The 15,273-nt window shown below is 37.6% G+C and overlaps 1 protein-coding gene across 1 annotated transcript in view; it reads right to left on the bottom strand.

Annotated features, from left to right (window-relative positions):
* The window catches only part of LOC150075932 (outer dynein arm-docking complex subunit 4-like), an 80,816-nt gene that overhangs the window by 62,553 nt on the left and 2,990 nt on the right, over positions 1-15,273 (bottom strand). The window contains exon 2 of the mRNA XM_090387610.1: positions 13,267-13,398. Within this exon, the coding sequence (XP_090243736.1) occupies positions 13,267-13,398 (132 nt within the window). The remainder of the gene's footprint in view (positions 1-13,266; positions 13,399-15,273) is intronic.

Below are 15,273 nucleotides of genomic sequence, written 5' to 3' on the forward strand. Positions count from 1 at the left end.
TTGCTAGTGTGTGAGTGACCAACCCACAAATTCCAGTCAATATCTGGGAAATTAAAATCCCCCATTATAAGACTCTCTGATTTACTGGCCCACTCTATTTCCCTGTACAGTTTCTTATTATACTTATCAGAGTCATTAGGCCTATAACACATTCCTACTCTCAATTTTGATCTCCTAATGCTTATGTCACACCAAACTGACTCGACACTGTACTGTCCAGTGATGTCGACTGGTTTCTTAACTAATAGCATAACCCCTCCTCCCTTCCTATCCTGTCTATCCTTTCTGTACACATTGTACTCCCCAAATTCCAGTTCTGCATTCCTTATATCTGTGTGACACCACGTCTCTGATATCCCAACAATATCTGCCTTTGATGTTTTGAGCAATACCTCAAATTCATCAAATTTATTTACCAAACTCCTACAATTGGTGTACACGCAAGTATACATGCACCTGTTCCTATTCTTAGCTACCCTAACACAACCTATGTGTTTACTTGTACCACAATGACTCCCAGCAGTCTCTGAAATATCCTGCATTGTTTTCCAGGCTGCTGCTCATTCCAATAGAAGCAGTGCAAGAATCACTTTCACCTCTGCTAGAGGCTACTGTTAATCTATTAGTCCTTGTATCCCCCCCAAGCTAGCAGTTTTCCGACCCACTAACACTACCTCAATAGCGTCAGAAAATATTCTTGCACCCTTTCTGTTTAAGTGTATCCCATCCCTGTAGAAGCAGTCTCTCCTGTTAACAACAGGAACCAAATAAAAGACCAAAGCGAAAGTATGATGACAGTTATTTGAATTCTGGCTTTACATGTGTTGGAAATAAAGATGCTTCTGATGCATAGTGCTAGTGCATTCTATGTAATAAAATATTAGCAAACAGTTCTTTGGCTCCTGCTAAACTTGTGTTTTATAAGTGTTCTGCAAATATATAAGTGTTCTGTAAATATGTTGTTAGATGAAAAGTGTTCTACGACTAAAAAAGTGGGAAACACTGCCCTATAAGATGTACAACTAGATTTAAGTGTTTCCATTACATCGGAGAAGAAGCAACTTCATTCCATTTATATAAGTAAATGGCAAGCTGATTGGAATGCTTCGGATTTAGGAAAGGTGACAAAAGAATTTCTTTCTGCCATTAGAGAGTTTAGAAAGAGAGAACACTTGTGGTTTTCTCCTGGACTACATGGTCAGATCATATGTATCAACAATAAATTATATAAGCTGGGTCTTTCACCTACGCCAAATTGCCTGTGCAGCTGTATTAAAGATGTGGACCATATCCTTCTTGATTATTATTTTTACATAGATTTGAGGAATGAACTTCAGTTAATAACTGGAAATTCCTCTAGAGAAAACAAATCACTACTAATTCAGACTCAAACTGCATTTAATGCTGTTAATACTTTTGTGACAAAAGCCTTCAAGCAGAGAGAGGAATTGAGATCTACTTTGCTGGTTTAGATCAGTGGTCTCCAAAGTGGGGTGCGCACAAAATGATCCATGGGGTGATTTGGTAAGCAGAACGAGCGAAGCAGTCCTTCCATTTGGATCAATGTACCTATGTGAGGTGACTTTCTCTGCAATGACTATTATTAAAACTACATTTAGAAATAAACTAACTTGGAACCAGACCTTTGGGTAGCTGTGTCCCAAAATATGAAACCAAGATACACAGCAATAATGAAAAATATTCAAGCACATTTTTCCCCCTAAAAAATGCTGTTGATTCGATTAATACCACTTTGTACTTTAATTTCAATTTCGCTTTGTTTTGTATTTTTGCATCGAATTAGATTGTGATCTTTTCAAATTATATGTGATTCTAGATATAATGCATACCATGTAAATTATTTATAAATAAAATAATTAGTATTACATCACATTTACTACACTTGTTACATTAATGACTTCATATCATTTTGTGCTTGAACTTCAATTTAATTTTGTTTTGTATTTTTTTATTTGTGATTTTTTAAAATTATATGTGATTTTAGATATGCCTTCCATGTAAATGGTTTATAAAAAAAAAATAAATTAAACTTATATATTTAATTTTTTATTCCAGGGTGTGCGCTAGTCCTTTTAAGTAAAATAAGGGTGCATGACCAAAAAAGTTTGGAGACCACTGGTTTAGAGGACAGCTAGGTGCAGCTCTCTTCTATGTTTGCAGGATTCTAGCAGGTGATTAATATTTAATGTTATTGTATCATTATAAATGACCTCTTGTTCTTCCTAACATGACTTCTTTATTCTTTTGTGGTGATCTGGATTGACTTAAATTTGCCTCATTGTGGTAACTTTAGCATTAGCAGAGGCATATGATGCAAGAAAGCAAGCTTATGCAGCATCGGCCAAAAAAAAAAAAAAAAAAAAACCTCCCATTTCACTCATCTATTCACTCCAAATGCTTATCCAGCTCAGCCTTAAATTTATTTAAGCTGTCAACTTCCACGACAAGGGATGGAAGCCCGTTCCAGCAATCAACTACCAGCTGGCTAAAGGCAAATTTCTGCACATCTATTCTATAACTGTCTTTCCTCAGTTTGAATCTATACCCCCTCGGGTTCTTAATCTGAGCAAGAGGAAGAATCCCATCAGTGTTGAGCTTGTACTCTTTGTACTCATTCTAGCAACTCTATATCCTTCCTAAAACGAGGCCTCCAGACCTGTACACAGTATTCAAAGTGTGACCTGACCATTGCCTTGTACAATGGGATAATCAACTCCTTGTCCCTGCTAGCAAAATTCCTATATATCATTGACAAGAAAATTTCTTGGTGATGACTTCTATGTTTTTTATGAGCTAATGACACCTTTTGACTTCCTCGCATGATGCCTTCATTATTTTCAGTGATGATTTTGATAGACTTAAAGTTGCCTTATTGTGGTAACTTCTTGGTGATGACTTCTACATACTCATGACTTAATGACACCTTATTATGGTGACTTCCTCACGAGATGCCTTCTTATTTATTTTTCTGTAGTGACTTTGGATTTACTTAAAGTTTCCTCATTGTGGTAGCTTTCTTGGTAATGCCTTCTTTGAGGATGGCTACTCGTATTTTGTGCTGGCTTTTACTGTACAAGTGAATTGTTTTTCTGTTTTAAGTATGATTACTACAGTGCATTTTCTGTTTCATGAACAGTGTTTGAGACAAGGTGCTTAAGGAAAATAATCTGAATAACAGGAGCGTTCCTAGAGTATGTGGTGCCGGCTGCCATTGCAATTTGGTGCCCCCTTTAAAATTTTCTTCACATGTGTATGTAAGTTTCAGGTGCCCCTTGAACGTTGTTGCCCGAGTGCAGTGCACACCTTGCACCCTCAGGATGACCCATCCCTGCTGAATAATCATCTGAATAATACAGAAGTAACTTTGGAATAGTACAAATGTCTACTATTAAATCGAATAGGGAAAAAACTTTTGTATATAATGTATATAATTGTTTTATAAATTTTGCAGACCTAGTAAATTATGGTAGTTAATTAACCTAAGGCTAATGGTTTGAGTCTAGGCTATCAAATGTCATTCGGATAACATTTTGTTGGAGGACTAAACAAATCAACTGGGAAGTTGGTTTTAAATGTTTTGGACATTTGATTCATAGAATATAAAGTAAATTATTTAGCCTAGAACCTGATAAATAATTGGATCTTCTTTTGAGGTGATGGACAGTATTATGATGATTTTATCAGTTTTTCTGGATATCAGTATCAGTAGGCTATAGGAGTCTCCTACTGGATTGACGGATTTGTTGTCAAGGGTTTCGACCTCTGCTGATCATGTATTGGGAGTGACTGATTGAATTACCATTGAGCTGATGGTTCTCTTAAAGAAGAACTTCAACACTTGCTGATCCTGATATCAGGATGGGATTCATGGGACAAATTAGTCTCATGACTGAAGATAATTTTCCACTTCCTTCTTTCTTCTTTACCTTAATACTTTTATTTTATATTTCCAAGGTGGGTCCCTCAATCTGATCCCCCTCTTTGCTATAGTTTCCTCCCCTACCCATCCTAAACGATTTCTACTTATTCCCCTTCCTTTTCCTTAATTTGCCTGTTTCAAGGTTTTGTCTTGGCACAGGCTCGCAAGATGATTACAGATCCTGGCATGCCTCCACACGGCAAGGATGGGGGGAGGTGGTGACCAGGTGTTGCTACTTCCCACCTGCTCAGTTTCCAGGTGCCAGTCATACAACATAACAACAGAACATCACATAACATTTACACGCACAATACACGTCATACATACGACCAGATATGGTGCAAGTCTTACCACAAGATGACTAAATGTGGCTAATGGAGGAAACTCTGGGGTCTGCAACTAATATACAAAGAATACTCGAATACTTGTAATAGTAACATTGGTGAGCAAAGAATAGAGAAAAGGAATTTTTCATGTATGTGAATACAACGAAGAAAAATGCTAATCAGATCAGCCCCTTGTGCACTGGATGTGGGAAAGTTTTAGATAACAGGTAGAGCTGCTGGAACGAGTACAGAGAAGGGCAACAAGATTAGTGAATGGAACAAAGGGGTGCTCTTACGAAGAAAGGCTTAAGTTTTGCAATTACAGTGTCTGGAGACTAGGCACCAGCGAGGTGATCTGATAGAGGTGTATAAAGCCTTGAATGGTTTAAGCATGCTCAATGCTGATGGGATTCTTCCTCTAGCTCAGAAAAATCACATGAGAGGGCATAAATTCAAATTGAGGAAAGACAGATGTAGGATAGACGTGCGGAAATTTGCCTTTAGCCAGCGGGTGGTTGGTTGGTGGAACAGACTTCCATCCCTTGTGGTGGAGGTTGATAGCCTAAATAAGTTTAAGGCTCAGCTGGACAGGTATTCTGAACGAACAGAGGGGTGAAGTGGAGGTGGGTTTTTTTTTTTTTTTTTTGGCTGATGCTGCATAAGCTTGCTTTCTTGCATCAAATGCCTCTACTAATGCTAATGCTAATACAGCTGATGTTACAGATGAATTAAATAGGTACTTTGCATAGGTCTTTACTGACAAAAGACCCCTCATTGGTGAGAGACTGTGCAAGTGAAGCTGAGCCATATGATATTAGTGATATCTTAATTACAGATGACTGTTTATTAGAAAAACTTTTGATCATAAAGTAAGGCTACTGGAGTTGATGGCATATACCCTGTAGTTTTGAGGAGAGAGCACAAGGGAGTGTATTGAACCACTGAGGTTAATTACGAGGGATCTTTGGACTTGGGGAGATTCTTTAGGATTGGAGAAGTGCCAATGTATCGCAAATACATAAAAGCAGTTCTAAGAGTGAAGTTGATAACTACAAACTGGTTAGTCTGACTTCAGACTTCAGCAGTATGAAAAATCTTAGATGCAAAGATTAAGAGTACAATCTAGGGACATTTAGAAAGATATGGCATTTTGAAGGACACAAAACAAGGTTTTGTTAAGGGAAAATTATGTTTAACTAACTTAGTAGGCTATTTTGACACAGTTACTGATGCACTTAGGGAACAATTTTGACACAGTTACTGATGCACTTAAGGAACAATTTTGACATGGTTTATATGGACAAAGGGATAGAAAGAATGATGTCAAAATTTGCAAATGACATAAAGATTGGCAGAGTCGTTAATGATCAGGGCCAAGCAGTGCACCTTCAGTATGACTTGAACAGACTTCATAGATGATCATAGAATTGGCAGCTAGGTTTTAATGCTGCTAAATGCAAGGTCTTAGACTTGGGAAATAGCAACCCCCAAATAAATTATACATTTGGTGGAGCTGAGTTAAAAACAGCAGAGGAGGAAAGGGATCCGGAAGTTACAATATGGGCAGATATGAAGTTTTCTAAACAGTGCAAACATGCAGCCAAAAAAGCCCATGGAGTTCTATCAATGATTTATCGAATGTTATCCTGTAGAAACAGGGAGGTCATAATATCCCACTGTATAAGGAACTTGTAAAACCACATTTGGAATACTGTGTTCAAGTATGGAGATCTCATCTGAAAAAAGACTGAGATTCTTGAAAGGGTCCAAATACAGGTAACTCACATGGGGAGATCAACAAAAGGATGACTGTATGAGAAAGACTCCGAGTATTGGGCTACAGAGCTTGGCAACCAGACATCTCAGAGGTGACCTGACTGAGGTTTATAAGGCTCTGAAAGGGATTAGTAAAATGAATGAAGGTGGAATTCTTACTGTTATAAAGAATTCCAGAACTAGATTATGTTATTAGGTCATAAATTCAAATTACAGGGGTTGAGGCTTAGATTAGATCGTACGAAGTTTTCTTTCAGCCAGCGAGTCACTGATTGCTGGAACAAGTTGCCCTCGCAGGTAGTTGAGGCTGACAGTTTGAATAAATTCAAAGGTCAGTTGAATAGTTACCTGTGTGAAGAGGGAAGCATATACACTGAGTGATCACTGAATTATGACCACCCCTATGAAAACTGAATGTGACCCGTTGACCATGCGAGGTACGAGAGTGCACAGTTAGTCGACCTACACAGCATAGATAAGGTGTCAGTGGTTCAGTAGGTAGTAAAATTCCGAGCGTGATGGGTAAAAGGAAGGATTTATTGGACTTTGATAAAGGACAGATTGTGGATGCTTGATGAGCTGGTGCCTCGATTTCCCAAACGGCTGAACTGGTGGGATGTTCGACAGCCACCGTCGAAAAGTGTACCAGGACTGGCGTCAAAATGGTCAAACAACGACCCAATGGCAAACCTGCAAAGGTCAGCAAAAAGTTGATGTTAGAGGTGAGCGCCAGGTCCGATGACTCGTACAGGCAAACAGGTGCAGCACTGTTGAAGAGTTAACTACCCAATACAACAAGGGCCAACCCAGAACAATATCTGGCATGACCATGGGTCGCATGTTGCATGTATTGGCTATATCAACAGAAGACCTCTATGGCATTCTCTCCTAACCACGGTTCATCAGTGTAAAAGACTTGCCTGGTGCAAAGAGCATGCAAGTTGGACGTTAGAAGACTGGAAGAAGGTATGCTGGCCGAATGAGTCACGTTATTTACTCCACACTGTGGATGGTTATGTACGGATTTGGAGTCAACAACATGAGGCTCTTTGTCCATCATGCATGGTATCAAAAGTGCAGGCCGGTGGAGGCAGTTATATGGTGTGGAGAATGTTTCACTGGCAGTAACTTAGACCCCTGATGCATGTGGGACAACGTATCAGTGGTCTCCGCTATCGTCAACTGCTTGCTGACTGTGTACACTCCACTATGTTACACTTTTTCCCAAATGGCGATGGTGTCTTCCAAGATGACAATGTGCCGAGCCATCGGGCACTTGTTGTGCAGGAATGGTTTGAGGAACACAGTTCTGACTTCCAAGGCGCCTCCGTAGCCAGGTGGGAAGGAGCAGCAGTGTGTAGCACACGCTTCTTGATTAGACCGGGGTTCGAGCCCGTCACCACCAAATACGGAGGATGCGGAAAGGTCAGGGAATGACCACCGCATATCCTGGAGCAATATGGCCTTAGTTGCTAATGCTCCTAAAAACCAAACAACAAACAACAATCTGACTTCCAGAATATCAATTGGCCTCCAAACTCCACAATATCAATCCCATAGAGCACTTGTGGGACACTATGGAAAGGCATATCAGGCATCTGGATACACCAATCACCTCCATACCTGCATTGCTGACCGCATTACACACAGCTTGGTTGGCCATACCTCCCAAACGCTTCCGACATCTTGTTGAATCAATGCCATGTTGGATAGTTGCTGTACTGAGGGCAAAAGGAGGACCTACGAAGTATTAGGTAGGTGGTCATAATTCAGTGCTCACTCAGTGTAATTTGTATTTTCTCATCTACTTGTATTTCTTTTCTTTCTTTTTTTTTTTTTTTTTTAACTTTGTATAATAGTTATAGTATTATACAAAGCATCACGGCAATATCAAATAATTTTAAAATAGTAATAAAAGCACTAATTTCTAAGACTATTTACTGAACAATTATTTCACCAATTTAAAAAAAAAAAAAACATGGTAAAAATGGATAGACTATAAGTATCAAATAAATTTAAACTTTTTTAACATGGCTGTATACAGAAATTTAAAATGGGAAGAGTGTTTTTTAAGGTCATCAATTCTCTTGTTCACTGCAGATTTCAGTTGGGGTTTTTGAAGTGGGGTTTTAACCCCCACCTTAAACCATATGTATGGCCCCGATCTGTTAAATATGTCTGTAGTCAGTTCAAAAAAATCATATGAAATAATTTGTGTGGTCTTAAAATTTTGTGTGAGACTTTCTATGAAATGTAAGGGAGCAGTTTGTTATTTAAAACTTTATATATGAATCTTAAATCCATCATAATTCTTCACTATTCTCAGTTTTAAGTTAATGTAAGTAATTATAGTAATTTGATGTATGATATTCTGAAGCATTATCTTTAGATTAATGATATTTTTTTTGTATAATTTATAACACTGCATCTTTAATTAACGTTTCACTGGGCTAGTGTGATGGCTTGGAATGTCGTGAGTCCCCTTACCCACCACCACAACTGCCGACCTGAAATTTGCTTGATTGGTGGCGTGACCATTGCTAAGGCCAATTCACATTTCAATAGCAATTAATAATTTTTTAATTCTAAATTTTTTTATTTCATTCTGTTTAAATAATTAGCCAAAATATCATTAAATTATATCAATAAACATATCAAAATTATTAAAGGTTAATTAAATATCTGAATAATTTTTAATACTTTATCACAGTTATGGTGAACATATGACAAAAGATATACTAAAAAAAAAATAACAATTTTCTCCTATCATAAGGAGAAAAAAACTGGCAAAACTTGGTTATAGCCTTTATTGATATTTTTAAAAAGCTAACAAATAATTAAAAGTTTCTAATGAGAATTTTGTTGCTGCATAATTTTATCTCAATACATTATGATTTTTCACTGCTATACGGAACTAACAGACAATAAAACAAATTTGTGTTAAAATAAAAAATAGTTTTTCATTGAATAAATTAGGCATGTCTAACTGCCGGCCTTCTGATGTTTGCAGTGTGCTCCCCAAGTGTTTCCACTTTTTCAGGTTAAGAGTGTTCAACATATGAAAATAACAGTAAATTATGATATTTAAAAGGTGGAACACTAATATAAGATTTCAATAAAATTCATAATCTATATGAATTTTTATAAATGTGGTTATGAGGTCGCACACAAAAGGAGAAATATCCTAAAAATATTATATATATTTATTTCAGTTTGTTATTGTTATTTGGTTTTTAGGAGCATTAGCAACTAAGGCCATATTGCTCTGGGATATGCGGTGGTCATTCTCTGACCTTTCCGCATCCTCTGTATTTGGTGGTGACGGGCTCGAACCCCGGTCTAATCAAGAAGTGTGTGTGCTACGCACTGCTGCTCCTTCCCACCTGGTTATGGAGGCGTCCATTTTTATCTCAGTAATGCCACCCAGTGCAGTCTGTGAACTCCCCAAAAACCATTAATGTGGTCCACCCAGAATTGTTTGTGCAGTTCACAAGTGCTTCTAAAGTTGACACCCCTAGTATAAACTATTTATGGGTGACTGTGTGCCAGAATATTTTCCTATGTGGAATGCCATTGCTGCTCAGTCAGTTGGTCTTTATTCATTTTAGAAATAATTATATTACCAAGGGCAGATTACATCTTGTAAGGTCCTCCATAACAGTATAGTGGTTTCACCACTTGGAGAAGTCTGGGTTCAAGTCCCATTGTAGACTGGAGGAATTTCTGAAGGCTTTTTCAATTAGGGTTCCAGTTAGCTGATCTCAGGAGGAAGTAGGGTTCCTCATGAGCTATTCTGGGTTTTTTGGCCAACATGCATATTGGCCCGTGAACACACAGTTGCATAGACATTATACACAAAGGTGCAATATAGTCTAGGTCTGATGTTCCTAACACCCTACAACATCTTGTAAGGATTGGGACTATAGCTAATGAAGCTAGTCAGTTCCTCAACTCAAATATAAAAAATATTACAAGTTGTTCTTCTACTTGCACTTATCCGTCACTATTGGTGCTAGCTGAAATAAAATGGTGTCCTGGGAGAAGTCTACTTTCGTAGGACTGGTTTTACATTTACTGCACCAGGGAGCCCTTTAGGTAATGGTGACTCAGGCACCATCTAGTCAACTGATACCTACAGCAGGCTCTAGCTGCTACAGCTTACAAACAACCCATGTTAAGCCTATATGAGATTGCTAACAATATCTATGATCAAGCTGGCCTAATGCATTTGCTGATCAGTTATCCTATGTTCGATATATGAAATTTCACTGAACTACTGAAGTAAGACTTTTTTAATTTTCTAATATACTGAATAAAGGACATTACATGGAATATTAACAATTTAAATATATAAAATATAAAAAAGTCTCACGAAAATTTTTAATTTAAATTTAAATTTAAAAATCACAGAATTTAATTTGACTTTTTAATTCCCTTAAATTTTTTAGATACACAACTGAGTGTACATATCAACAAATAGAATAAAAATAGCAGTACAGTAATATAGAAAAAAAAAATATTCTTGATAGTATCAACAGTGTCACTAATATCTCTAAGAAGTGAAAGATATCTCTCTCTATGCCTTAAAAAAGTTTTCTTCCTAGTGATATTTATTCAAGCCAATGGGAGAAGAGAGCGAGACAATTACATCACTATAAATGCAATTAATTATTCACAACTGCCTCCATAACATTCACCAACCTTGTGCTTCGCTGTCTAACATTTGATGTTCCATTGTAACGTTTTTATATATTAATGAATATTGTATATTTGTAAATACAGTACTTTAGTATTTTGTAAATATTTTAAATATTTGTATAGTTTGTAAATATTTCAGTTAAATATTTTAGTCCTGCTCATTGGGATGCAACAGTATTCCTCATGCATTATGAAACCCGAAGCAAAAGACCTTTTTCTAAGTGACCTATGTAAACACAGGTAAATAATTATTGAATGATTGAATGTGATTGAATGTGATTGGAAGTGATTGAATGCCACGCACTACAAATGCACAGGTAAATCATTACACAGATTATTTCCTGATTAGATATCGATCATAGTGACATAGTGTTTTTTGTCTGGCAGCACAGGGGGTTCCCCCCCCAACTCCACATTTTTACTCTGTGTAGAATACAATACCCTGCATAAGGCCAGGGTGTGTTAGTGTGTTTTGTGAAGCATTAGTGTGGGTTGTGTTGTTTCTCTAGCCACTTAGCCTGGGGAGAGCCACTAACACTCAAAGTTTCCATCACTGCCCCGGGGAGGCAGGCCAGAACACATTAGGAGAGAAGAAAGCTCTAGCGGGGTGAACCCTGGTGTAGCCTAGGCATCCAAGGAGAGCCCAAAAAAAAAGAGAAAAAAAAATTTATTGGAAAAGAGATAGGAAGAGGGTGGGATAAAAGGGGCAGAGAATAGAGGGGCGCAGTAGTTGAGGCACTTGCATGATTTGAAAGGGGAGACAGTAAGGGGACTCCCTGGTACAGGATGCCCATCCTAGCCCAGAGAGTGGGAGTTAAAAGTGGTTGGTGGGGTGAGCCACCATGCAAAAGGGGGTAGGGGCCACCCAGGGTGGGGGAAGGACACTCAACCACCCCAGGTGGTAGGAATAAAAGAATGTAGGGAAAGAGATCCCTATGGTGGAGTGTGCTATTTGAAACTTCCCACATGGGTCTGGGGGTGGTAGTAGTAGTAGTAATAGTGGCATGTGATGCAAGATAGCAAGCGTATGAGCTTATGCAGCATCAGCAAAAAAAAAAAAAAAATTTCACATAACCATTCCCTCTAAATGTTTGTCCAGTTCCTCCTTAAATTTATTTAACCTATCAACTTCCACAACAATAGATAGAAGTTTGTTCCAGCAATTAACCACCTGCTGGCTAAAGGCAAATTTCAGCACATCTATTCTACATCTGTCTTTCCTCAATTTGAATTTATGCCCCCTTAGGTTTAATCTGAACAAGTGGAAGAATCCTATCAGAATTCAGCGTGCTCAACCATTCAAGGCCTTATACACCCCAATCACATTACCTCACAGGTGCCTAGTTTCCAGTCGCTGCAATTTGCAGAGCTTAAGCCTCTCTTGATAAGAGGAGCCCTTCATTCCCCTGCCCAACCTTGTTGCCCTTCTCAGTAACGCTCAAGCAAATCTACATCCTTCCTAAAATGAGGCCTCTAGACCTGTACGCAGTACTCAAGGCATGGCCTGACCATTGCCTTATACAGAGGGACAATCACCTCCTTTTCCCTGCTAGCAATATTCCTGTATATCACTGACAAAACCCCATGACCTGCCTTGGCAGCCTTTCTGCATTGCTCAGAAAACTTCATATCTGACTGCACAATTACTCCCAGGTCTTGTTCATTTTCTACCACCTTAAGTGTAGTACACTAGCGTAGCTACCCTTTTTCAGGTCCAGAGGCAAAGAACATGTTCGGGCGCCTACAGAATTAATGAAAATTGCAAAAACAGGAAACAGTCAAAGACGCCAGGCCCCTAAAGGGTCCGGGCCTGGAGGCAATTGCCTTGCCTGCCTACATGGTAGCTACGGCACTGGTGTAGTACCACACAGTTGGTATGTTCCTCTGGGGTTACTTCTACCCATATGCAGTACTTTGCATTTTATAATGTTAAACTTCAGTTGCCACTTCTCAGCCCATCTCCCCAAATTTTCTAGATCATGTTGCAGTAGGACACTGCCATTACTGTCATTAACAACCCTGCCAACCTTTGTATCATCTGCAAACTTTGACACTAAGCCTGATATAACTTCATCAATATCATTGATAAATATACAAAACAACAGTGGGTTACCCTAATGGCCAGTGTCAGCATCCCCAGCTAGTAAAAGCTACAGCATGGTATTAGCTTGGATAACAATGATGCCCCTGAGGGCCTGCACAGCCATCAGTCTGTCCAGTGAAAAGGCTAAGATAGAACTTGCAATTAATAATAACTTTCATTCACTTAAAATTCACACAATTTTACTTTTTATAGTTTTTTCTTACCCTTTCTATTTACTTTTATATATTAGATTAGATATCAATCAGTGCATTTTGACAGGTGTCTTTTACGTAGAAAAGATTTGACTTACTTCGTCATACCTCTACATATTATGTAAAAAAGCATGTGCGAGCAAAGCGAGCAGGGGCAGAGCCCCCTAGTTTTTTATTAAAAAACAAATGAATGAATGAATAAATAAATATGTATGGATTACAAAAACTTACTTGAATGTATTCCTTATCCAAAGCCAGAGCAGCTTCAGCATCCTGCATAGCAGCGTCATAGTTGCCAATCTGAAAGAAACAACGGGTCCTGGCCACCAGACATTCTTTGCTATTGGGCTGAAGCTCCAGGGCCTGTAAAACATCACCTATAAAATCTATAGCGACTGTATTTATCAGAAACACATTTTATAAAGTGTTTATACTACTAAAATACAGATCAAAGAAAGTTACAAATACATTATGCAATACATATATGAGAGTGGACTAAAAAGTAATGCCTCTTAGTTCATAATCTTAGCACACTAGGTGGAGCAGCAAGCTTTAACTACCATTTCTGTGTAATTATTTAAAAGTTATACCTTTTTAAACAGTGCCAGATTAAGGCATGGGCTAGAAGGGCCCTTGCCTGGGGCACCATTCTTTAAGGGACACCAAAAACAGAAGAAAAATGAGGCAAAAAAATCTATATCCTTTGTAAAGGGTGCCGAAAAATCTTTCTACCCAGGGCACAGAAATACCTTCGTCCGGCCCTGGTTTTAAATGAACTTTATTGAATGCACATTTAAAACATTAGTTACTGTTTCTGACTGCTGAAATGTTAGACCCATAGAATGTACTTTTAAGTATTAATGTGAATGAAGATGAATTCTGGATTCACTACTATGAACTGGAAAACAAGAAACAGTCTAAGGCAGAGATACTCAAAGTATGGCCTATGAGTTGGGTCTGGACCCTGACAATGTTTTCCCTGATCTGAAAATGAATTTTGAAAATTATTGCTTTTTTTTTTTTTTTTTTTTTTTTTGTTAGTTGTTGGCGCATCGGCTTCTGTGGCCATAATGCACCTCCCAAAGTTTTTGCATTTTCTACTCTGATCCAAGCCCGAGGCGGGATTCGAACCTGCAACCTTTGGGTTGCCAGGCAGGCACTTTACCCACCTGGCTAGCCCGGTTGACAAAATTATTGTTAGTCAAATTAGGTATGTTAGAGGCAAAATATGGAAACTATAGATTCAAGGCTGTTCAGATATAAGCATGCAATCCAAATTTTTAATACCCACCTATAACAAGATGCAAGTGCTTTGAGATCATTTATAGAAAGTTAAACAGTAAAAGTTCTTTTTTAATTTTATTGATATTCATAATTAAATATAAACTTAAAAAATGTTTTCTTATTAAGCTTATATGCTGCAATTTAATTAAGTTAAATTTTGAGGAAAACTTTGTGCATCTTTACCAGCTCTTGTGGAGCAAAATGATACTATGTTTAACCGTTTTCTTATCTGGCCTGCAGAGTCTCAGAAAATCCCCAAGAAAAGATTAAACATCCCTAGTCTTAGAATTTGAAATTTTTTTGGACATGGATATGTTTTATGGCAAAATTCCTTATCAAAAACAGTCAAGTGATGTTGACTGTTTTTGGAACTCTATAGGTGTTATCTAAACTGAATTTTCAGAAAAAGGAACCACAATGAATGGCACATTGAGACATTAAACAATTAGAATACTTCAAAATTAGAATGCATGGCCTCACTACAGCATGCATGCAATGTCAATTTTGATGATGTACAAAAGCTTGTAAAGCTTATTTTATTTATTTTTACTGCTTCAAAAATTATACAATAAGAAGCATCAATTTTCAGCCCACATCCATATTTCTTTTTCAGAATTCTGGGGAAAAAAATAGGTATTTGTATATAACATATAAATATGCATCCTATTCTTTAACTCAAGAAAAAATAATCTTTATTTTATATATTTTTTATTTTATATTGTTATGAGAGTAAACAGGATAAAAATATTTTCAATGTCCCGAAAAAAAAAAAGAAAAAAAAAAAAGGTTGCAGAAGCTCCATGCTCATACAAATTTGTCATGTCACTTATTTGGAAAGATCTAGCTGGTTCAAATACTATCAGTCCTCATTAGAACAATAGAATAAATGTATTGAGTTTACAGGGAGAATACCTTGAAAAGGAATGACACTATGGTTATTGTAATATGTCAGTA

The sequence above is a fragment of the Mastigoproctus giganteus genome, chromosome 13, assembly GCF_048544385.1.
Source record: "Mastigoproctus giganteus isolate SK-2022 chromosome 13, ASM4854438v1, whole genome shotgun sequence".
Taxonomy (NCBI): domain Eukaryota; kingdom Metazoa; phylum Arthropoda; class Arachnida; order Uropygi; family Thelyphonidae; genus Mastigoproctus; species Mastigoproctus giganteus.